Below are 24,041 nucleotides of genomic sequence, written 5' to 3'. Positions count from 1 at the left end.
CCTCTCTGTTCTGCTGAAGACTGCGTGCAGTGACGGAACGTTTCTGCCTTTCAGGTGAAGCTGCAGAACAACATATCGTATCAGATGGCAGACATACATCGATTGAAGGGTAAGGAATTCACAGCACTGCCCAGGTGCTGCAGAGTGTTTGTGGAATGGAAGTGCTGGGTGTGCTGCAGAAGCTGATGCGTGGCAGTGCTTGTTGGATGCGTGCTCTGCATCTCAGCGCAGGGCTGGTGCCCACAGCCTTGGCGCTCCTGTCTGCAGCAAGGCTCCGCTCTGGCACTGCTTGCTTCCAAGATGCCGCACTTGTTTTCACGACCAGTTCGGTACGGCTGGACCGGCAGTGCTGGGGTCCTGCAGGGCCGTCCTTGCAGGTGTTGGAAACGTGCGGTGGCCTGGGGCAGATCTGGGCCGGCTAACGCCCAAGTTTGTGCGGCCTGCAAACAGCATATTGGCCTTTGTGCCTGTCTGGATGGTTGCTGTTAATGTCGTGGGCGGTTTCAGTGGTTATCTGTGTCCTGAGAAGCAGGAGAAAAACCATTAGAACAATTGTATCAGGGTTTTTTTGAGCAGTGTGAAGATAGTTCCTTTGTACCGTTGTTGCTGAAGAAGGGTAACTTAACGGTGCTCCTGTGTTACTCAGAGTAACAGATTCTTTTTAGGAAACTGGGGAGGTTTCCCAGACAGGTGAGGTAGCACTGCGTGCCACTTCTGAACGGAGAGGTAAAGGACAATTCAGGCTTTTTTAGCATTGGTTCTGTAGTAGTAGAAGAGTTGCTCTACATTTGTAGTGATGTTTGGCATACTGAAGTAAGTTAGCATCTTTTTCAAGATAAAGAATCTTTATATGTGGAAGAGATGACAAAACTTGAGCAACTTTTAAACTCTCACAGCAATGGAAGTGTTGTATCTGCCGTGGGGCATTTTATGTTCTAATTGTATGTTAATACTGACTTTTGCTCTTTGGCCCAGAACAACTGGCAGAATTACGTCAGGAATTCATCCGCCAGGAAGATCAGCTTCATGAGTACAAGAAGAACAACACTTACCTCATGAGGAGGCTGGAGTATGACAGGTATGTCTGCTGGAGTGTCAGAACTGTCCTTCGTGTGTGTGTGATAGAAGTCTGCCTTCGTTAAAAGACACAGGTGAGTTGTAGATGTAGTCCTCGAGCTGAGGGTACCCATTTGATGGTGCAACTTTACCTTAAAGCATTAAAATCAAACATCTAGCCATTATTCTGATATAAAAGTGAGATATATATCCTATGCAAAATCTGGTTTATTTGAATTGTTCAGTGTTTATAATGCTGAGATCTGAGTTAACAAGTGTGTAGAAGAGTTCAGTGAACAAAGTTCTGTAAGCCACTGGAATAGTCAGAGTGCTGTCTTCCTAACGGAGAAATACATCAAGCTGAAGTTAAAACACTGTGTGTAACTGAGCTTTCAAGTATGGTAGAGCAGTGGGGAGAACTGGGACTTCTGAAGCCTAAGGAATAGGAGAGATTAACACTGAGAAATGCTCAAACTGTCGTGGAAAAGCAGATATCCTGTCTGTGGGAGATGGGAATCGCATTGGCTTGTGTGGATCTGTGTGCCATGTTAGAGAGAGTGGGAGACTCAGCCATGTCCTTCATGGATGTTGTTTGGGTTGGTAACAGTAACCCATAGGCCTGGTTGTGCTGCTTCTGTGCTGACAGCCACAGGAGGTTCATTGCTTTCCAAGTGGAACAAATACGTGCTGATGACAGATTAACTGGGAAGCTTGGATTTTCAGTTGTCTCCAGGTTTTTGAGGAGATACATTTGAGGCATTTCTGTTATTTTACTGTCTTTGTGCTTTGTCCTTGTTTTTCCAGTTCCACACTTTTCATTCCACATGCATCTCATTCCAGGACAAAGGGTTTTGGACAGACTGTTCTGCTTATAGCTCAGGTTTTGCTTTTTATGCCACTTCATTTTTTTTGTCCCTGTTGTATTTATGGGAGAGCGGATGTAACAAATCCAACAAATGAAATATGGCTGATCGTGTATTTCTAATTAAGTCTGCAGTGTGGGCAGCAGATCAAGGAAATGAGAATGCAACATGAAGAAAACATGAAGAAATTAATGGACCAGATTGTTCGGGAACAAAAGGTGATGCAGAGTTACATTTCTTTGAAGTAGGAGAACCTGAAGTCCTTTGGTTGTTGACTCAGCAGTTCAGATATATGGAGGGCTTGCACATTTCTCCTCTGCGATCTGATTAAATGCTGTGCTGGGCTGGATGTCAGTGTAAGACCATCTGCCTGTTTGCTCAGTCATTGAACTAAGCCTTGAAGATCAGGCTTCATTCTTTGGTCTGCTTTCAGTAGATTTCAGTCAGATCTTGAAGTTTAGAATTGCTTTTAAGTCTGTGACCTTAGGTGTAAGGCCAGTGGTGTCTTTACCACTTTGTGATGTATTTAAGAGCTGAGTTGGCCTTAACTCTTTCTTACCATGGTAGTTTTTTCTGTGTGCCCATACACTTCTGTTTATTTGTGAATTGCATGAGGTAGGTGCCTGCTAGAGACAGAATGCTGGCTTATGTAGAACCTATGAAAATAGCTTTCCAAGGTTCTCTGCTTGCTCCATGTCAGTTAAAACTAACGTGTTGTGGAATGGTAATGGTTTTCTTGCCATTCCTTTGAATAGCTCAGGTGTTATTCACAAGTTATGAACGGTTTGGCTGCTGTATGTTTGCCACAGTGCTTTACATTCTGTTATGTGCCCAGAAGCACAGCTCCAGCTCTCGGGACTGAAGTTCATATATAGAGGACTTCTGCTGTTTTTTGCTTTGGTGAACATCTGATTCATAGATAAGATTTGCTCTGGACAAACCAAATCACAACTTTATGGTGCTTTTGCTTGTTTGTTTTTAATTTTCATAGCTGTGCTTAATAACTGTTCTAATTAATTTGTTCTAACAGGCAACACAGAGAATTCAGTCCATTAAAGATGCTGAGATAAATCCCAATGGTGATGACCAGGCAGTGTCTAAGACTGTTCCAGAGATGGAAGTTAAAAATGCAGAAAATAATGAGCTGCCTTCAGATCGTGGTGTAAATGGCAAAGGTATTTCCCTCTGTTGGTCATTCCTGGTGTGTAGTGGGCCCTCAGTACTGTACAGAGTCGCGTGTTTCTCTGCAGCAGGGCAGTGAGTTGTACGTCGCTGTGCTCAGAGTTCAGAGGTATCCAGAGATTGTCATGTCCTTTCTCTGGGCCTTTCTGTGAAAGCAGTTTCTTGCACAATTTTGTGTTCATCTTTATCATTTGTTTGGCATCTCCTTCCTCACGTGGCCGGTTGTCGACTGGGGATTGCCACTCCGCTCACCATGAAATGTCTTGTGGTGAGCTGGGGGGGGGTGTTGCTGCAGGGCTGGGTTCTGCCCAGAGGAGACGAGGAGCATCGGAATCTCAGCGAGAAGTCTCTAGCTGAGAGACTCACAGGAACAGTGGGAGCCTTTGATTATCAGGAGCTATGCAGGAAGCTCTCAGTGAGTAATTTGCAATTGTTTCCTGCCTCCAGGCCCCTCTAAAAGGTGTTTGGGTTCTCCTTGCTTCTACTTCTGCTGCTGAACCTGCACCTTTTTGTATCAGTTCGGTGTCTTTTCAGCCAGTTTCTTGAAGCAAGCTTTTCCCACTCTGCTACCAAGAGCAGTGCATCCGTTTCCCATCCTTTTCTGAGGATTGCTTGGACTGACTTTGGGATCAGTGCTCCGGAGCAGCCTTCAGGACTTGGATGGAGCAATATGGGAATCTTGTAGTTGGATTGTCAGTGTGGGACATTTTCTGTGGATGATGGACTTTTCTTCTGGTCTTAGAGGCCTCCACAAGAGGGAAGCAGTCTTAATGATTAATAAGGTAGAACACCCTATTTTTGTCTTGCAGAGAAAGTCAAACCAGGAGGAGATGCAGGCATGCCTGAAATAGAAGACAATGACCCTGCTAAAGCTGAAGATACTCCCACTGGTTAGGAGAAATATTCTAATACTCTCACGTTAGGATTTTTGATGTTATTTGCATTCCATGTGAATACTGCGTGTTTCATAATGAACACAAAGTTTTAAAATCTGTCTGTGCTAGTAACGTTCAGCTGAAATATAAAATGTGAAGATTTCTACTGTTTGTTGTAGCTTTGAATCCTCAAAACCGAGCACCTCAGTGCTTCCAGAAATTTGGTTGGTTTTTTGGTTTGTTTTTTTTTGGCCAGCAGTTCTGTATTTCATATTTTCATCCAGGATTTGAAAACAAAGTGTTTACAGGATTGTCAGAGGAAGAGGAGTTGTTATATTGTTGGTTTCACATTAAGGCTTTTGTCAATGTATTTTGTTCTAGCTATAAAGAAGCCACTTATTTCAGCTCCCAGAAGCGATAATCATCAGTCTGTTTTAAACCCTCCAACTGAACAGCCCCACGCTCCAAATCTGGCACCAGGTAAAACTCTGACTGGCAGATGATGTGCCAATCTTTTGTGCCAAACTTCCCAATTAATATCTGCTATTTTATCGTGGATACTTGGTGCAGGTGGCCAGCACTCTCTTCATTTGGTGCTATTACAAAGAAAAGAAAAAGTGATTGCTGCTGGATCCGAGACTGGATGTGTTCTTAGTGTGGGCTCCTCAGGCACTGAGGTTGCTGCTTACGTGATCTCTTCATGCTCCCTCTTGCACCCAATCATTTCTGAGCCTTTTGGTCAACTTCAGCCAAATTTGACAACTGGAAGTTTCAAAGAGAAATGCTTGAAGATTTCTCCACTGGACAGGAGAGCGTAATAGAAATTAGTAATCCTCTGTGTGGGCACTAGTTGGGGTTGCAGCAAATCATCAGGAGTTGATTATTTATTAAAACATGATTATTTTTTATGGTAGCATTAAAAGCTTTGTTTGGAACCATGTAAGCACTGAACACACTCCTTTTTCTGTAGGTTTGCATAGTGACAATGATGGAAATGCTGATATTGCGAAAGAGGTACCTCCAAATTCTCTTCAGCACTTAAATTTTGGTGAAAATATGGAAAGTCAGAATGAAAACAAAATTGAAGCAGACCATATAGATCTTCAAAAAAGCAGAGCTGTCGACTTGCAAAAGCTGAAGCAAAGTAAGTTGGTGAATGCCATATATGTCCATATAGTAGGAGAATTGTTTTGTTTTCATCTGTTCTAATGCTGCTTATTTGGAAAATAGGAACCATTACAGCAGGTGATCTTCTGGAGAGTAAGCCTGAAAGAAAATGTAACGTTATTGTGTCTTTAAAACCAAACAAGCAAGAAAAGCCACACCTGAACGTGTCATCTCTCATATGTAGTCAGTCAGCATGTGAAAATTATTTGCTTATAGGCACTCAAAATGTTTCAGGGAGGTACTGCGTTTTAAATGAGTTAAGACTTTTGCTCAGTGCACGATAGGTGACTTATATTCATGTTGTGTTGCTTGACTTACATACAAGTTTAAGACAAACTCATTACAATTCAGCTCTTACACAGGGAGCTTTGATGTTGTATGTATGAGCACTGGCACAAAGTGTGTGCTCCAGAACCCCTCTCTGCAGTGATGCTGCCAAAGAAAGAAGGCTTCAGACAGGAGCAAATCATACATTTGCTTACTGTGTGTGATGGTAGTAATGCTGACGAAGCTTAGTGGGTGGACAGCAGGTAAGAGTTTGCAGATGTGCCCGTGGTTGTCTCTGCACTGCTGATTCTGAAATGCATCTCCACCTTGCAGGTAATGCTGTGAGCTCTGAGCTGTACGTTGTACTGTGCTCCTGTATGTGCTGTAGGTACACTGACGAGGCTTACCTTCACCAGTTGTTTTCAGAAAGTCATTCCAGCTGTTCAGCATTTGGGTGACAAAGGCACGATTCAAGGAAAATCAAACGTATTGCTAAAACGTTTCTTCTCTGTTTTTACCTAAGTAAGGTGTGGGTTTTGAATTACGTGCGTATTATAAACTCAGCTTTGAATTTGTTTTCACTCAGAGGTGAAGCAGCTTTCCTTTAGGCTTTGGTTTCTGTGATCAGAATCTGAGATGGCAAAGCATTATATTTGAACTAACAACCCTCTTCTGAGTCTGAGAAGCAGTAAGGAAGGTTTCTGGAGCCTTCTGCCAGTTAAACGCTGTTAGTTCTGTGGGCTGGGTGAGCAGCAGTGGTTTTGTTGAATCAGGATCATGAACTGGTTTAAGTGATCGATGAAAAGCCTTCTGGAAGCACAAATGGCCCTTGGAATCATGAAGCTATGAAGGCATTTTTTGTCATGTAAGGGTTGGCGCAGGAAGTTTGCTTTGTTACGGTTGTGGCAATTTCTTTCCAAGGTCCAGACTTGTCTGGCACTTCTCTAACGTGGAGAATTGGCAGGAAAATCCTTAGCTTCTAGCAATCGTTGAATGGTCCTTGAAGAACATTAAAAGGAAGTTGAAAATAACGTGTACAGAAATAAATAGAGTATTTTTGGGGTGCTATTGTGAATCAGGTTCAATTGTAATAGGGCCTGTGAGCTTGTAGTCAGATTTGTGAGCTGATAGATGTTGGGGTATAATGGCACACAGGTGTCCAGGTGTGGGGCAGTCAGTGTGTGCTCTCCTTCTCCCCCACCCCCCTGTAGTCTCCACGAGGTCAGATGCTACAGCCCATAGATGGTGCAAAACCTTATCCGAAAGGTTTGGGAAGCTATCTGGAGTCGTTTCTGAGCCTTTAACAGCTTTGAGAAATGCAAGAAGGTATGTCTAAAAAGTGAAAGGAAGGAGGATTTGAGGAGTTCTGGCAGTGTAGCTTTGATATCCAGAATGAAAAATGAACAAATTCTCAATCAGTCTGAATAGAATAAAGTGCTTTACGTGGATTTTTCAAGAACAAATTATGTCAGTGATAACTGTATATTCAGAGGAGCAAAAGCAGGATGGGACTTAATTGCAGACAAACTAATGGAGACCTGGTCAGGAATAAATTGCTAATTAATGTGTACACAACTTTATACCAGACACAGGTAGCAGTCTGAAAAAAAAACAACCACCAGGTTCACAGAGGTGTGTCTTTCCTCAGCACTGTTGCCATGTGGTGCTGGCTGATAAACAGGATGTAAGAGATGTGCTTTCAGCAGTGTGGAAGTTTGTAAAACGTGAAAGTAGTTTGCAATTAAGAATGGAAAGCCAGGTGCACAGGACAGAGTAACAAACAGAGAATGAGCAGCTCAGTAGAAAACGATACACTCAGCAGTCACTGAAAATGTTTTGTGCTAGAGTGCGTTAGCAAGAATGTCACGTGGAAGGAGAGGTAGGTAGGAGGCAGAGATGGAGTATGTTCTCTGCTTTGTCTAGTGCTTGTGAGGCCTTCCTGTGGCTTTAAATGACAAAGTTTAGAAAGGTGAAGGCAGAAGGAATTGGGTGGGGATTAAAATATGAGGAGGGAAAAAGATCTACAAAGAGCAGGGTGGAATGGATGGGGACAGACATCTGTTGTGCTCCTGGAAACAGATGACAACGAGCACAGGCTTCAGTTACTTTAATACCTCTCGTGGCTCTTTCTGGTGCAGTGAGGCTATTCAAGTAATACAGTGAGTTACATTAATTCAGTAAATAGTGTAACTCAAAATCAGTGTGCGGTTTGCTCTGTTCTTTTTCCACTTCACGTATCCTGAGATGTCCAAGACTGTTTAGTTTGTCAAAGGAGCTTCTTGCAGAACCTGCGTTGTGTGAGCAGCTACATCAGAACTGACACAGCCTCGTGTTTCAGTTCTTGACTTTTTAAAATGGATTGGCTGTCTGCCCTGGGAACGGATTAACTGCATGGGGGCAGGAGCAGTGATGGAAATGGCCCCTGAAGGCTGTGGGTACTGGAGAGTCAGTAAGCACTGATCAGCCTTTGCACTTCATCTTCCCTCTCCCTTCCATGTGATAGCTTGCATCATAATGATGCAGTGAGGAAGAGGATTTCTTTCACATCTAGAATCCTGCATTAGTTATTTCTATAAGATTTGTTTCCTAATTGATCAGCAGTGGCCATTTTGAAAGATCCACCGGTGCTAAATTAGGCCTTCTGGCCTAGAGGAGAGCAGCTCCAGCATGCATCTCTCAGTGCAGACGATTGCCTGGCTGGGGTTTGGTTTCTGGGCACAGCCCATCTTGTCTCATCCCATGACCCGATGCACACAAGCATCCTCTTGTTGGTTGGGCTGTCATATCTGCCCAGCTCAGAATTGTGAAGCTTCTTCCAAAATATGCTTTCTTTTTTCATTTTATTAGCACAGACTTAAAGAGGATTTAAAAAATTAACTTTGGTACGAGGTATGGAGGTGCCAACATTGCAGCTGTGTGGTTTCAAAAGAGGCAGAGGCTGACAGAAGTGCAGCAGGCACACTGTGCTCATGCCTGGTGCCTGGGGGTGGGAAGTGGGAGTGCAGCAGAGCTGCAATGTGTGCTGCTGTGTGAAGCTGTCTGTAAGGTGCCTTAGTGTGAGCATCAGACAGCTGCTCCAAGGGCTGCATAAGGGTCCAGGTTAGCAATACCCAACTATTATCTGAACTCCTTTTGCCAAGCACTCCTATGGCCTTCAGCATCCACTGCATCCTTATGGCACATCCCCTTGCTGTCACTTGCCTCTCCTGCTTTGTGGCAACGTTCCGCTCACTCGGACAGCCCTTGTAATGCCTGTGTTACAGACACCAGCTCACGTCTGCAGTGAGCTGAGCGGCAGCCGACGACATCAGCAGGTGCTGCTGGGCCAGATTCCAGGCGGTGCTGCTGCCCGTGTCTGGTTCAGAAGGCAGCTGGTGCCGTGCTGCTCCTGTTCTGCTGGCCCAGCTCTCGGTGCCCCAGGAGCGTGTGAGTGCCTTGTGTCAGAGCTGATGCCCTCCTGGTGCTGGGCAGGGAGTCGCCTGCTGCCTCCATCCCTGGCTCTGCACACGCAGTCGGTGGGGTGCTGGGTTTCCTGAGGCCTTCCTGATGTTTTAACCTTTCCTTCTGTCAGCTTACACTTGTCGTAGCATTTCTGCACATCCGCAGCCCTGTTTTTTTCTGTGAGTTGGTCACACTCGGTTTTTCTCATACCTGACCTTATACTTAATGTGCAAATTGTACAGCTGTTTTTGTAGAAGGCAGTGTCCAAAAATAAAGACAACATTCAGAAGGATTAGTGAATTACAGAGATGAATAGAGAGTACAAACAGAACATAGGCACCAGTTTCTGTACAAGCGAGGGGCACTTACTGTCATCCTTCTGCTTTTCAAACACTGTTACTGTTTCTGCTCTGGATTTTATATACTGCCACATACCACTTTTCACTGTTTTAAGAGAAAAATTCATTTTCACATCTGTCCATTGTGACCCAAACTCTTTTTTTAATCCTAATGTTGAAATCATATCTTCGGTTTTCCTTCTGTGTTTAATTGTTTCCAACATGGATCACTTACCATCTGCCTTGGCAGGCCTTTTTCTTGGTTTGTTTCCAGTCTGTAATGATTGCACTGCACTTTGATCCCGTTCTCCATTTATGCACAGTCTCCAGACCTGTGCCCTTGGTTAGTGCTGCTTTCTCTAAGCCACGGACAAGCAGGCTGAATTCTGTGGTCTTGACTGTCTCTCCTTTGTACTCGTTACACACCAGGTCTGAACTTGATGTCACACCAGGAATCTTTCACTGTGTGCTCGTCTGTAGTCGTTTTACAGTTGCAGCTAATTATTTTTCTAGTTTGTTGTTGGAACAATTGTTTGTGTGGAGCAGTTCTTAATTCTTTGCTGTGAGACAAAAATACTGCAGTTGGAACGTTACCTGGTGCTACCCAGACCAGTTGGGTGGTTTGAAAAACTCAGTGTAGAGTGCAAGGCAGATCTTTGTGAGATTGGTACCCTTGACAGCATGGTATCCATGTAAACTTCGTTGCCATGTACAAAGTCAGCAATGTTTTGCTCCATTTTTTTGGTTCAGGAAAATGTCGGTACAAAAACTTTCACTCTGTGCTCTTCAGCATTTTATAAAAGCAGAGCACGTTTGTAGTGGCGTGCTTGCAGACAACCGGCAGTGGAGCTTTCTGTTTGGGTGCTTCCCCCTGCTCTTTTCTACAAAGCGAAGCCCACAGCAGGCAGATCTCAAAGCCCAGTTCAGAGCCATCAAGGACATCCCATCTCCGTGGAGGTGTTCCTAAGCAGCACTGTTGTCCCTCCTGCCCACGCACTCTCCCTTCTACTCCCTTTTTCCTTCAGTCAAAGCTGCTACAGAAACCTGAATATCCTAACCTGCAGGCTGCTTTCATTTAGAATCTTCCTGTTTCTTTCCTCTCTGCTTCTGACTTAATCCTTTGCCTACTTCGCAGGCCGATTCTTTGATGAGAATGAATCCCCTGTTGATCCGCAGCAGGGTTCTAAACTGGCAGATTATAATGGGGATGATGGTAACGTGGGTGAGTACGAGGCAGACAAACAGGCTGAGCTGGCTTACAATGAGGAAGAGGATGGTGATGGTGGAGAAGAAGACGTCCAAGGTGAGCTTGGGCCTTATCTCCATCCCATTGTAATGAAATCCACACTGAGTTTTCTTGTTGAATTTGTGTAAAGCCTCATTAATTTTGGCTGATCTGCAATTTATAATACGGAATAAATAAGCTTTAGGCAATCTTTAAAATTCAGCTCGCTTTCCACTTGAAAGCAGTGTTACAGCAGTTCTCAGAATATTCCCGTCGCTCATTTCAATTTTGCACAACTCCTGCTAGGAAAATCAAGATGTTTCAAATTTTAGAAATGTTTGCTAAACACAAACGTGGTGTGCAGCTGGCTGGGGACGCAGTCTTTGGCATTACGCTTCTCTGCTTACAACTGCATTAGTAGTTTTTGACTCCTGCTGACTTGGTCACACCTGCACTGAGGTGGTACACGACGAAGTCCCAGATATCGATTCCAAGTGTAACTTTTTGTGCACTGTACACAGATTCAACAGACTTTGGTTCTCCTTGTTAACCAAACTTCAGAACTCAGCCTAACACCCATCCCTGCATGTTCCCCCATGCATGTGTCTCACTGTGTCACCCCTCCGTTGTCTGCTGTGCTTCTGCCACGTTGTCTGCCATTCTCCATGTAGTTGTTTGGTAATGTCTTGTGAAGGGCTTGCATGTCTAAAGGTTGGAAATGTCTGCTTAAACATTTACAGAATTTCCAATTAAGGAAATGATGGGAAATAAAGGGGGAGTGCAGGGGATGGGAGGGCTGTGACTCTTCAAGTTCTGTGTGCACCCTGATTTTGATCCTTGTAATGCAGGTTTTTTAACTGGTGGGTTGTCAATCATTTTATTGTTATCCAAGCCTAGGAAAAGGAAAAGCTGATAAAATGCAACTGATTTCTGTTAGCATGCGCTGCTGTACGCAGTGTGTTTAGTGGCTGTGCTGGTAGTTTGAAACACATGAACAGGTACGGATCAGAACCCTGGACAATTAATTTGCTTACTGATGAAAATGAGAAGTGCTGCTGCTCCAGGTGACGTGGGCTGTCTGCTACACTTCCATTCAGATCTGTAGCAGGGGACTTCAGTTGCTCTGGATTACAAATGTCCATTGCTCTGGGTGTGTTCTTAGGAGGTTCAGAACGGATTGTTAAGGCCAGCTTCCAAATGAATGTAAATAGTCCATATGGCCTCTTCTACTGATGTGCACTGCACTGTGGAATAGGAAGCTGGTTTCTCATGGCCGTGGTTTTGTAGAGCAAAGGAAAGCACAGTGTGGTGCACGTCTGCTCTGCACTCTGCAAATCCAAGCAGTAGTGTGGATGGAGTTGAGTTTTGGTTGCTATTTAGTTCAGTTCTCCCTCATATGCAGTGGGTGATGCCTGGCTGCTCTCTGCATCACTTCCTTACCTGGATTCAAAGAGTGATTCTTGACATGAGTGAGTCCCACTGCTGCCCTGTGCCGTTCGTGTGGCTCAGCCTGCAGGCAGCCTTCGCCTGCAGCCTCTGCCTCTGTGCTGGGCAGAGGGTCCCCAGCAGCACGGTGAGGCAGCAGAGCAGCCCTGCAGTCCCTGCATACACTGCACTGTGCCCCCAGCGCACAACTGCCTGCTTACCAAATGCTGTGGTGGCTCTGCAGGAAAACCAGTGGCTTGAGGTAGCCAGAAGCAATATCCCGTCAGCTCTTAACTAGTACAGGTGCCTTGAATGGCGTGCTGCCAGCAGCTTATGCAGCGATGGGCACGACATGGGAGTGAGTGCTGGAGAACTGTGAGAAACCAGAGGCTGTGGTTGCGTAGCTTGCTGAGTACAGCTTTCACGTGCTGATGTGACACCTCTCAGCTCAGTGCTGCGGTGGCTTTCGCTTTGGACTTCGGCCCAATCTCTTTACATCTGCACAGGTGTGAGATTTCGTGCCATGCAGTGAAGGCTGAAGGGTGACCTTGGGAAGGTTCTCCTGCAGAACAGTCCAAGCAGCACGTTACAACCTCTGCCTTCGTTTTCCAAACCATTTGTTGCCTTGTCTCCTGTTAAGTTGTTGGCTGGTTCTGTGTGCAGAGTGGTACTGCTAGAAGCAGCGTTTTAGAAGTGTCTGCTTTAGTTTTTGTACTTAATTTACTAGCAGGGGAAGAGAAGGTGGAATTGTGGGATTTTGGAGGGGGAGTTGTTATAATTGTTTAGAGGTTAAAAAAAGAGAAACGCACTGAATTTCTGCCTCAAAACTATTAGGAAAACATCACATGGTTCTGCATTAGGCTGGAACAAAGCATCTGGTATGTGTAAACAAAGCAGTTTGGTTAAATGTGTTTTCCTGTTACCACTAAAATTGTGTGGGCCTTACACTGAAATATAAGGAAAATTTGAGGAAATATAGGAAAATATAAGGAAACATAAGGAAAAGATAAGGAAACTTGGGAGATGCACTCCTGTGAACGTCAGCATCCAACCTGGCATTTCTTCTTTCAGTTCACCTGTTTGAAACGCAAAGTGAAACGTCTGCTGTTGGCTTTACACCAGCCGGTGTTGTTTTGTGGTGGCTGGGTGGTGGCGGCTTTTACCAATCAGGTGATATCACATGCTTTCTTATTAGTGGTTTCTACCAAACGACAGCGTGTGTCATGTAGATAAACAAGCCTGTGCCAGTGGCAGTAGGCTGGCAGAGTGTACCTGCCTCACTTGCAGGCTGATAAATAAACTTGTGAATGTTTGAGAGCTTCAAATGGGTTATCGTCAAGCAAGAGGCTTAGTAAACTTGTGGGGGGACAGCTGATGGCAGTCACCTGAACTCTGCTTCCTGTTCCTGTCAACTGGCGTCATTCACGTGAGTGTAAGGGACACCGTGAGCTTTGCAATGCAGCAAAAGCTTCCTGTTAAAACACTGGACTTTCAGGACCTCTTTTCTTGTGGGACCGCGCAGGAGCCATCTCAATTGTGGCAGCCGGAATTACGTGCCTCAATGGTTCTTGCAAGAGATGGTTTAAAATATATTTTCCTTGATTTTACTTTTTTGGTGCACTCCAGTAAATGGATATAGTGAGGATGAGTAAGTTCAGAGCGTTTGTTTTTATGATTTTTCATGAGCCTCCCAGCACCAGGAATAGGAGTCGAGAAGCAGGAGAGCGGCAGGGAGAGGCGCTCGCCGGGGATCTGCGGGGTGGAACGTCTTCACTCGCTCTGCCAGCCAGGCCTGAAGCAGCAGCCACACTGCACAGCAGCAGAGCTGAGGCGCTCCCAGAGCGGCGCTTTGCATCAGCTGCAGGCTGCTCTGCATGCACTGCCCTGCTGCCCTCTGCTGCACTCTGCTTCCTGGCTGAGCTGCAGAACAACCCCATGTTTCGATGGGTGAGCTATTTATTTATCGCTCAGTAGCCCGACTGGATGCTTGTGTTTCGGCTGTGAAGAGTGCAGGTGAAGAATGCATTGCTGATTCCTTGCAAGGCTGAGAGAGAATGCAGATTTCTATCGATAAGGAGTGTGGGAAGGTTGAGCGCTGCTTTTTGTGCTTTTAAGAGTCCTTCAAGTTTTATACTTGAGTCTAATATGCGGGATAGCAGTCTGTAACAATGCTGATAGCACAGGCAATTCAGAGTATCATTTTTCAAGCCTAAGATGTAAGTTGGAAGAGCATCACCTTACTCTCCTGCAGTTTATTCAGAGGAGGAGGGTCACAAGGACTTCTCTGCGCCAGTCCTGCATGGTTCCCAACCTCTGGTAAAACCCTGCAGTGTTTCAACTCTGCCAACTTGTAACCCGTGCTGATGTAACCTTCCAAAGTTACAGAGACTTTCTAGTTGGCTTTTAGTGGGAGAGTTTCAAACCTATAAAGGAACATTCTCAGTTACAGTAGCTGTGCAGTCTCTCAAGACACTAGATGTCTGAAATGCAGCCAGAGATGCTCAGCAGTGTGCAGTCACAGTTTGTCAGAGGGGACACATCCCCAGGTGCTGCCAGCTGGACCCTCATGGCAGGGCCTTGTGCTGCCTTGTTTTCCTGTTTCCCAGAGCCAGACAAGGCCCTGTTGGAGCCATGGATGTGTCAGCATGTGTTCGTGGGAAAGCTTGCTTCATCTTTTTTTTTGTTACCATCACGTGAGAATTGGTCTGAATATTTCAATTGCAGATGATGAAGAAAGAGATCTACAGAACGACCTCGTTGACTACAGCAAGCCGCGCTTCGGTGACGGTGTTCTTTAAGGCTTGAATTAAATGGGAAATGTAGATGAGATCTCAGCTGAAGAACTTGAAGTGCTGCAAAACTGAACCATTTTTACTTCGGCGTTTCATACCTTAAAACAAACTGATAATTAAAAATAAGCATACTCCAAGTTAGGGAAGTAACAGAAGGAAACAGTTCTGTACATATGTACATAGTTGTACTATTGCAAATTGTATTAAAATGACATTTTTGTTGTTTCATTGAGCCAATTACTTAGACTGTACCTTATCTGTAAGAATCTTTACACTTAAAACCAATATTATAAATAGGGACCGAATTGTTTCTGCAAATTAGAAAACTTTGTAAACTGGAGAACTTGTACAGTTTGTATCTCATGTAACAAATACGCTGTGGAAACAATGTACAGCCAGAGGACTCCTTTTCTACAGTAATACCTGTATGAGCAAAAATACTCTGCTTTTTCATGAGTGCTGTGTTTTTTGTATTTTGCAGGTGAGCTATTGTTTGAGAGTGAAAACTGAATGCTTAAAAAACTGCTCCTTCTTTTATGTAAGTGAGGAAAGACAGTGGCATAGGCCTCAGAAGCAAGCAGCATTTTGATTCTCATGTACAGTGACCAAAACTCATAGCTAGAGCTGGAGATCAGTGACAGCAGTTTCAGTAATTTGATACATCCTGAAAAAAGTTGTGTAACTAATAGCTTATCTTAAAAGGTAATATAAATAATTCAGCACAGCTTGTAGGGAATCTTTGTGTACGTGTTAAAGAAGAGCACGTCTCAGTGTGGGGATGGGGGAGGGAAGAAATCTACATCAGTGTTGCAGGAACCAGAATGGAAGGAACAACCCCTACCCTCCCTAAATACCTTGTATGCAGAGTTGTACTGTTCCAAGAGACTCCATCCTGTGTTGCAGTCACTCAAGTTAATTTACAATGTAATACTTTGCTACAGATCTCTCCAAACAGCTGCCACTTCCACCTTTGCTTTTGTATCTCAGACCAGTTTGTAAGTTAGATACTTTTTGTATTATGTGTTCAGCACTTTCTGTATTTCATGGAAATGATTTAGTTGATTTACAGTAGTGGAAAATGAGGTTATTAACCCAACCTGCTTCTCCAAAAGGGCTACTGTGAAGAGAAATTACAGGACCTTTGACATGGGTGATTGTACTCTCTCTGTATTCAGGTTCCAATCTGAAATAACAGTCTTGCTTGATGCCCATTCAGTGGACGTTTTACATTTCAAAGTTGCATGATTTTTTTTGCTACGTTATTTTTGCTACAGGCATATTCTGCTAATGAGTCTTAAATATCCAAGAAATAAAAAATCAGATTCTGGTGATGCATTCCAACGGTTTGGTTTTTTTTTTTCCTCTGGTGGTGGTGTTTAAGGCTTGAGTTCTTCATTACGTATGTCTGAGAGGCAGATGGGGAGCAGCCCTTTGCATGGTGTGATGTCCTTCCAGTTCAAAATAAAACGCTGAGCCTGCTCTGAATTAAATCCCTACTAACTCCACAAAGTAAGAACAAACCTGTACCAGGACTCTAAGAATAGCAGTTATCAGTAAATGCCTTATTTAAGCACTGCATTTTTTTTTTGGTCTTAAAATGTAATTTCACCCTGAATTAGGTGTTAACTTGATTCTTCTAATGAAAACAACATATATGGGTTCTAATAAATTGTTTAAAGTTTGTGAGGCTTCTGGCTCTTTTGTTTCCTTCTGCAGCCGTATCACAGTGATTGTGGCTCCTGAAAATCAGATTAACGTGGGCCTTCACAGGAGCTGGACAGTCTGCCGTACCAGTAGTGGTTACACCTGCTTGCTAAAAGCCAACTCACAGGGCAGTGAGTGAGATGAGGACCTTACTGCAAGCCATACAAATTTACTTACTTGTCATATCAGGACAATTACACCCTTGGATATTTTTAAGCAACAGGTGAGCTTCAAATGCAGTACCTGTGTAGTTGGTGTGAATGTGGGGACCAACCTTGGCAGCAACTCTTGAGCTACTGTAACAGATACACAAGAATAACTTGGCAACACTGTACCTACTGTAAAATCCTCCTTGAATCCCTCACTATAGGCTCTCTGGTGTTGTGCTGTACAAAAACTTCTCTGGCCGGCTCTTTGCACGTTGTTCCTGCACTGCGTTTCCAGCCTTGAAGCCCGTGAGACTGTTGGTCAGACAGGTTACTGTGGAGGTGTACAGGGATAAGTGTACAACCACACTGCCCTTGGTGAGTGCCCACACACACACTGAGGTCAGTAACCTGTTATTATGGGCAGCACACTGTGTGCATGAATTGTAGGCTTGCTTTACCCCAGCGTTTTGGGAGAGTATTTCACTGAAGTGGAGCCCGTACAGACGCACGGTTTGATCCTCATGGGAATCCTTTTAAGGAATCTGATTTAGGTCACTAGGCACTCTATCCTTCGTTATTAAGTGGTCTGATGTTTAAAGAATTTTATTTCTATTTATTTTATTTCTGTCAAACAAGTTCCACTTGAGTGAAAAAAAGTCTGTGTTCTTTTGGGAAAGTACCAATGTTTTTAGAGCAGTTTTCTTTTTTTTTTTTGTGGCTTCATTACAGCTGTTTTCTACACCATCTCCCCTCCCATGCAGGCACGTGGCTGCTTCCCCACCTCAGCAGGTAGCCCCGTACCCCCACCTCATCCCCTTTTCTCCTTCAGGCCTGCAGTTCTGCCTTACTGCCCTTTCCCATCTCTTCTGAACTGCACCACTGCTGGATGCAGCGAAGCGCCGCAGCTTTCTGTTGCTGTGCCTCCCCCTCCCCTCCCTGGAGCCACCCCTTTCCTTCACACCTGCAGCACTGACCTCCTGCTCCGTGCCTTTCCTTTCACCAGCTGGGAGCCACTGCTCTAGAGGACTTGGGACATCCAATTCATATTGAAGACAGACATCTAGGTATGGCTAGCTAGAAAACAAATGTCTGAGTCACTAAGCTGAAGACACAAGACTCCAAACAGAGGAGTCTTCATTTTCCAAGAATTCCCGGGGCGCTCTGCCCTCAGCTCCATACAGATGTGCCCATTGCACACTGCCAGCAGTGAGTCCTGCACTGATCCCGTGCTCAGCTGGGATAACTGCCTCACCTGCAAGTCGGCTCTTCCCAAAGCACACGTCCTCAGAGGCAAACAGCCCAAAGAAATGGCACCTGCTTCATTTCTACGTGCTGCTAAAGATTCCAAATGATCAGCTTTGTTTCCTGAGCCATTGTATGTTAAAAAGAAAAGTTTGCCAATTAACTTACATCTGTTCTCACCCAATACCTCTTTCACCTTTTTTCAAGTAGAGGCCTAAAGAAGTGATGAAAATGTGATTGCTTTCAGGTATGTGGAAGAGAACAAGCTAGAAAAAAATGCAATTAATGCATGTTTTTCTAATAAAGTTCCTTCAGTCAAAGGCTTGCTTAGAAAACATGTAAATCACTGACCTGGCAATGTGCATGTCTGTACCTCATGTGTTCGTGGCGTATCGTTTAGCAGCACCAGCATGAGCTCATGAGCAGCAATAGCAATGACTAACCTATCTGGATTTTATTTTTTACCTCTAGTTTTGGAATCCCAAGGCCATTTTTCTGAGCTGGTACCTGTTTCCATGGAAACAGCAGCACACAAAATGTTGACATATTTCAGAGCGCTACTCAAATATCTGCTTCCCTCAAACCATCAGCTGAACTTCAAAATAACATTTGGTGCATGTGGTGGAACTGCTTTACAAGAAAAATCAAAGCACCTTTAAATGATGGCCCAGCCCAGATCTTGTTGTTTGAGCAGTGCTTCCAGACAGCTAGAGCAGCGTGCAGCTCCTCGAGTTCTCTTTTTAAGGCTTGTGTATGAGCAGCTTTTCGTCCACATGGCAGTGCATGGAAGGAGTCTTCTCCTGAAAAGCAGCTCACGAGACCAACAAACCTCATCCTAGCTTCTCATAAACTCGCATCCCTCTTTCATACATACTTCCAAGTGCTTCGCTTCACCTTGCCATCTTGCAGTGCTGAGTGCTCAGCATCGTCCCTGTTAAGAGGTGAGGAGGCGTGGTGAAGATGAGCACTGTGCCAACAACGCTGAGCTCCCGGCCGTGCTGGTGGGAACAGGGCTGTATCTAGAAACTCTACTAGAAAGCAAAAGTTAGTTCAGTTGTTCTAGTTTTTGTACACTGAGTTTTGATTAGTTTCTTCCTTTTTCTCCACTTACTCAGGTTCATAAAGAGTAACAGCTGTACCTACCACAGCCCTGCAAACACACACCAAACCAAGAGATGTTTATTCATTGAAAAATGGGTTTCCTACTGATTTGAGATCTAAGGGAAAAAGAGAAAGCTTTATTCAGATGCAATGAGAAAAATCTGTGTTTTGCCCCAGGCTACATCTGAACAACCTATATTAACTTGTGAGACACTGGTGGACAACTGTTGCATTTTTTCTTAAAAACATCCCATATTTTAAAAGGTGAAAAACATTTACATTTTATAGTTGAAGAGGACACTGCGTTTGGAGGAGAAAGTGCCTCTGCCTCAAATTCCTTATCATCTCCCATCAGAGGACATGTGGGTATGGAGCACCCGAAGTCCCCGATCTACGCTCCAACTCCCGTAGCAGAGGGAACTGCTCCTCCTTTGTGCTCATCCAATGCAGGCACTTCAGCCAAGTGGGGATAAGAATTAAAACAGCTTTTATAAAAGTAAAGCTTGGAAACAAGCAAAACAAAACAAAAGTATAGAAATGAGTGTTTTATAAAAGTCTCAAGCATACAAGAAATGGCTTCCAGCACTTACCTGGAAGCCCTCCACACAATTCAGCCCTTCTCTGCTTTCTTCTCTCCATTTCAAAAGCCCAAGGCAGTAATGGCCACAATGGCTGCCAGGTCGCAGGGCAGAAAGGGAGTAAGAAATGCCTGCACTTCCACACTGCCTGAAGGAGTTCTGATGTCAACCAAGAAGTTGTGGGGGTGAGCTGGTGTTCAAAACTGCCTGCAGTACTTCTGTTGTCCCAGCCTCCAGACGGCAGTAGAACTGCAGGAGCTGCAGAGCTGAGCCGAACACGGGCAGGCTGGGAGCTCAGCATGCTGGAGTGCTGCCCTTCTTGAGGGACGAGATGCAAAGCCCAGCTCCTGGCATCCAGTGCAAAAGGGGGACGACAACAGAATGCTTGTGAGCTATCTGCATCCATATTTAAGTACAGGGATCTCTAGCAGTCTAATTAAGAGTAACAACACTTTACGGCTTCAAAGCACAGTACAGATACAACCTAATGTGTAACAGCCACGTGAGGAAGTTCCTCGAACACGCAGAGCTGACAGCAGACCAAGGACCAAGAAAATCCCTGCAACTGTCCCATTTCCTAAAGATTTCAAATGCAAAGACAGAAAAGAACGAAGCACCTCTCCGCTTTGCATAAATAACCAAACCTGTAAAAGCCCAATTATACAAAGCTGTATTTTAAAAGCACTCACAACTCCACGGAAATGAATGTTCTGATGCCAAAAATATTTCGCTCAAGGTTAAACTGAGAAAATACATATTCCTAAGTCATTTTTGCTCGGTGAGAGATTGCAGTACTTTGTTTTATGCCCAGCCCCAAAGAGAAATCTGACTTGAAGAGATATTAGCATACAAATAGGATAGGAATTTTCAGAGCTTGGGCAACTGTTACTCCATTACAGACAGCTCAAATCAATTCTGGTAAATATCAGAGAAAAAAATATCTGTGCTTCCCTTTAAAATATGAGTGCTCTCACACCTCCGAGACATAGATGGGATTTGAAGCTGGTGGAAATTCAGCATGTTGAAACGAGGGAAAACAACAGCCGCCAGGACCCAGCTCACCTTCTCTGCCACGGCTATTTTCCTTTCCTCCTCTCCTCCCCTGGCCCGAAAAAGGGTGGAGAAGAGATCAAGCTTTCCTCTTAAGATGATTTAATTCAGTTTTCAAATCTGTTAAGCATGAAATGAGAGTGGTGTCTGTCCTGCAGAGCGGGAAAAGCCTCACCACTGCACTGACATGAATTCCAGGTACTCCTGTAAGTAACCAAAGGAAAACAATTAACAGCCAGCCGGAGACCTTCCTGCCAAGCCTGACGGATGATTTCAACAAGTGAGAAATCCAAGTACCTACCGTGAACAGTCAAAGAAATACTGAATTTATTCTAGTTAGTTCCAACCACCCAATTCTATTTATGGATTTTCAGTAGGCAGCTTTTCCCAAAGCTTTCTCCAAGCTCCATGGATCCCACAAAAGCAAAGACTGGCTGTTGAACCTGACTTCCTTGAAAAGTAGGAAACCCAAAGCGATGGCTTCCACCTGACAAACAGAACCACGTTTTTCAGAACTGTCAGAGTTCAAAGGGCATTCTGCTTAAGTTATTTTCAGACTGAAGCGACAAGACAAAAATGGACACTAAGTAACTAATGAGTTACATATTTTATTGAATGGTAAGAGTTTACATTTTCATACAGACAAAATCATAAACAGTGAAAAACGCAAGGCTACAGAACAAAAGAACTCTTGTAAGCGAGCACTTTGCAATAGAAGATTACATGTTTTCAGTGCTTCGCAGCACGATTTGCCTGGCAAACACACAGGGTTGGCTAGGCTGCATACAGGTTGTCATGCACTTCTGCTTCAGTTTAATTATATCTGCAACAGACTCCCTGCACAAGCAATCAAATCCCGAAAACTCTGCTATACAAGGCTGAAGCAAAGCCCTCACGTGCTCTGCTGTCCGAGCTGCCCGAGGCGAAGCCGATACAGACAAGGAAGAGGAGCCAGCTCTTTATCTGCCACTTTCTGGTGCAGCTACAGAAAGCTGGCACCCCTCGGCTCCTCTGCACACACAACCACTTACTGCTCACTTCAGACTCTGGCGGATTTGCCTGAATAAACACGTGTGTGTGTACTTGTGGTATGCGGAGAACTCACCGCCACCCTCAACTTCACTCCTTCCCAAGCAGAAGAAGTAAGGCTGAGTGCTTCCAACAGCCTGTACCTCCGTGCAGAAACAGTGCAGCGTTCTGCAACAGCTACAGCCTTCTGGCTGACTGCAGCACCAAGGACACCGTGCTTCTCCAGTACAGCACTGGTTTAAAGAAAAAGTGGGGGCACTATACCTATTTACTGGTTTACACTGCGACTTTCAGACACACAGAAACAGGGTTATGATACGTGTGCAAGGACTTGAGCCAGTACAGAAACGGGAACGCTCCCAGACCCTGCACCCAAATCAAACTCTTCCCACGGAGCACCGATGGCTGGCCGGTATGGACACTGCACAGTTCAACCTCCTGCAATCGGAGCGACTGCTGAAGGATGTGTGTTTTCATCCCCGGCAGATTGTTCCGTGGCTGTAGACACCCCAAAGATGTTCTGTGCTCAATCAAACACACATTTCAGTTGGTTTAAATTCACGCTTGCCTTTGTGTCTGAAGAGGCGCACAGCACCATATGAATTCTGGCTCCCTCGCTAAGTGCAAGCAGTCAGAACAGTAAGTCTGTAGCTGCTCCTGGACAGGCAGATTGCATGGCAGACGTCTGGGCATGCAGAGCAAGCACAGCCTGCGAGCTGCTCCTCAAGTAAGTCAAGTCCGTGGCTGTTCACCTACTGAACAAAGTGTATTCCCTTCAGATAAGCAAGAGCAATAACAAATACTAGAAATAGATAATTTTAAAATACTTTAACCCAAACAAGAATTGTTTTGTTTAAGCAACTATTCTCACACCCATGAAAGTTAGCCCTGTAAAAAACACGGCGCCTAAAGGCAGGTGTATGGAGCAGCTTCCCAAGAGGTGGGCTCACGCACACGGAACCTCTGTGACAAACAAGGAAGTGACTCTAAACAAGTCCTTCTCAGTGAGCACAAAGCTAGCGGGCCAGCAAGACTTGAGAACAACAAAAAGAGTTGGAAGGAAGTCACGAAGAACGGCCGTTCAAATGAACATTAACAGAAGGTAACACTTCAACAACGTGCAACACGGCTGGCAACGACGGATTTTTTTCCTTCAGTGTCTCAGTGAAGAAACACGCACCTAGAATATCTCAGTCTGGCAGTCCCTGCAATTGACTGTCAAGGGAAGAACCTGCCATTGTCAGTACAGAGCCTTTTCTGAAGCAAGTGTGCCTTCCGAGCTTCCAGTGCCTCGTGTGCACAGCAGGCAGCGCCGCTTAGCTCCTCGTGGCACACGCAGCGCGCTCCCACTTCGTGAGTGGGAACGGGTCACAGCAGGCGGACCTTTGAACTTCAGCAGTATGACTTCATGTGTCCCCACCCGACAAGTGACAAAGCTCACAACCCTTCTGGTCCAACAGCACCCCCTGCCCCTGCTCTGAACCAGGCACGAGACCACAGCGGATACAGAAAAGCACGGTTCTTATTCCCTACGGATTACCAAGTCACGTGCTTCAGCATCTTCAAAATGCTTTCTTGGCTTCTGCTGCAAATGCAGTAGGTGCTTTTTGTGTTCTTACAAATATCTGCGCGCTTTGAATGCTGCTGAATGGTTTCCTCTGGCAGTTAGTTTCATTGTAATTACGTAGCTTGGAAAAGCCTCGCCACCTATTGTTTTTCAGAACTCCCACTTTATGAGTACCACTGAATGTCCTTTTGGGCTTGTACTATGAGACATCCCAGAGTTACCCTGCCATACTAGCTCCTCTTAACGGACTGTCAAGCAGTCTTAGTTAAGTTTTAACAGCTTTCCAAGCTAACCTTTCCCACAGCCGATCCTGCAAAGTACTGTGCTTACTAACGTGTAATGCTCTACAGGAATAAGGCCTGTTCTGAACAATGACTGCGCTGCTTCCACTGCTGCTTTACTCCCCGCTTCCTTGAGAAACGAAGGTAAAATTAGTTCTACCATGTCTTCTCCTAGGAAAGCGAGAGTTCTGTGATAAAATTTTAAACCACTTCTTGGCTCCGCAGCAGCTGATGTGATTCTGTTTAACAAACCAATAAATAAGTGACAAGAGAGCCGGGACTTCTGTAACACAACTCAGGTCTGAAACCTGTGGGGGTGTCAACGGGTATCAGAGAAGGAAGAAGAGCACCCCGAGCAGGTTTGTGCCCACGGCTGTATGAGAGAATGTGCATCCGAGCGACAGTTTGAGCAGCTGTCCGAAGGTCGTACAGCACTGATGTGAGAACCACGGATTTGTGGATGAAAGCACTCACAGCCATTAGGAGAGGCGAGGCCGGCAGCTCAGCAGGCTGTAACCCCCCAGCGCCAGCCCGGCACCGCCCTGCTGTCCTGGATGGGACGGTCGGGATGCTGCGTCCTCAATATCTCACACGAGATAATTAAAAAAGTAAAGCGGGAACGGAACTTCGCGGCGAACCGCCCGGGTGTCCCGAAGCCGCGGCTCCGACCGCAGCGCCGCGGCTCGGAACCGACAGGAACGCCGCAGGA

At 45.0% G+C, this 24,041-nt stretch overlaps 1 protein-coding gene and 1 long non-coding RNA gene across 6 annotated transcripts; one reads left to right on the top strand and one right to left on the bottom strand.

Moving 5' to 3' along the window:
- CASC4 (cancer susceptibility 4) lies at positions 1 to 16,312 on the top strand. 3 transcript variants are annotated; one of them, XM_010717640.3, is made up of 9 exons: positions 2 to 109; positions 976 to 1,078; positions 2,047 to 2,137; positions 2,950 to 3,094; positions 3,911 to 3,991; positions 4,358 to 4,456; positions 4,947 to 5,120; positions 10,325 to 10,492; positions 14,564 to 16,312. In XM_010717640.3, the coding sequence occupies exons 1-9, from the start codon at positions 85 to 87 to the stop codon at positions 14,635 to 14,637; spliced, it is 960 nt and encodes a 319-aa protein (XP_010715942.1). In that variant the 5' UTR covers positions 2 to 84; the 3' UTR covers positions 14,638 to 16,312. The 3 variants fall into 3 exon arrangements, with proteins under 3 accessions (XP_031411239.1, XP_010715942.1, XP_010715944.1); XM_031555379.1 differs by lacking the exon at positions 4,358 to 4,456 and having other exon boundaries at positions 1 to 109; XM_010717642.2 differs by lacking the exon at positions 10,325 to 10,492.
- LOC104912888 lies at positions 15,798 to 24,035 on the bottom strand. 3 transcript variants are annotated; one of them, XR_004161134.1, is made up of 3 exons: positions 18,380 to 24,035; positions 17,459 to 17,558; positions 15,798 to 16,815 (listed from the first exon to the last, which is right to left on the bottom strand). It is a non-coding gene; the product is annotated as an uncharacterized LOC104912888 (long non-coding RNA). The 3 variants fall into 3 exon arrangements; XR_002119101.2 differs by having other exon boundaries at positions 15,798 to 16,631; positions 17,459 to 24,035; XR_004161133.1 differs by having other exon boundaries at positions 15,798 to 17,558.
- Between the last annotated feature and the right edge of the window lie 6 nt (positions 24,036 to 24,041).

Source organism: Meleagris gallopavo, chromosome 12, assembly GCF_000146605.3.
Source record: "Meleagris gallopavo isolate NT-WF06-2002-E0010 breed Aviagen turkey brand Nicholas breeding stock chromosome 12, Turkey_5.1, whole genome shotgun sequence".
NCBI lineage: Eukaryota > Metazoa > Chordata > Aves > Galliformes > Phasianidae > Meleagris > Meleagris gallopavo.
This window is presented reverse-complemented; position numbering and strand designations above follow the sequence as displayed.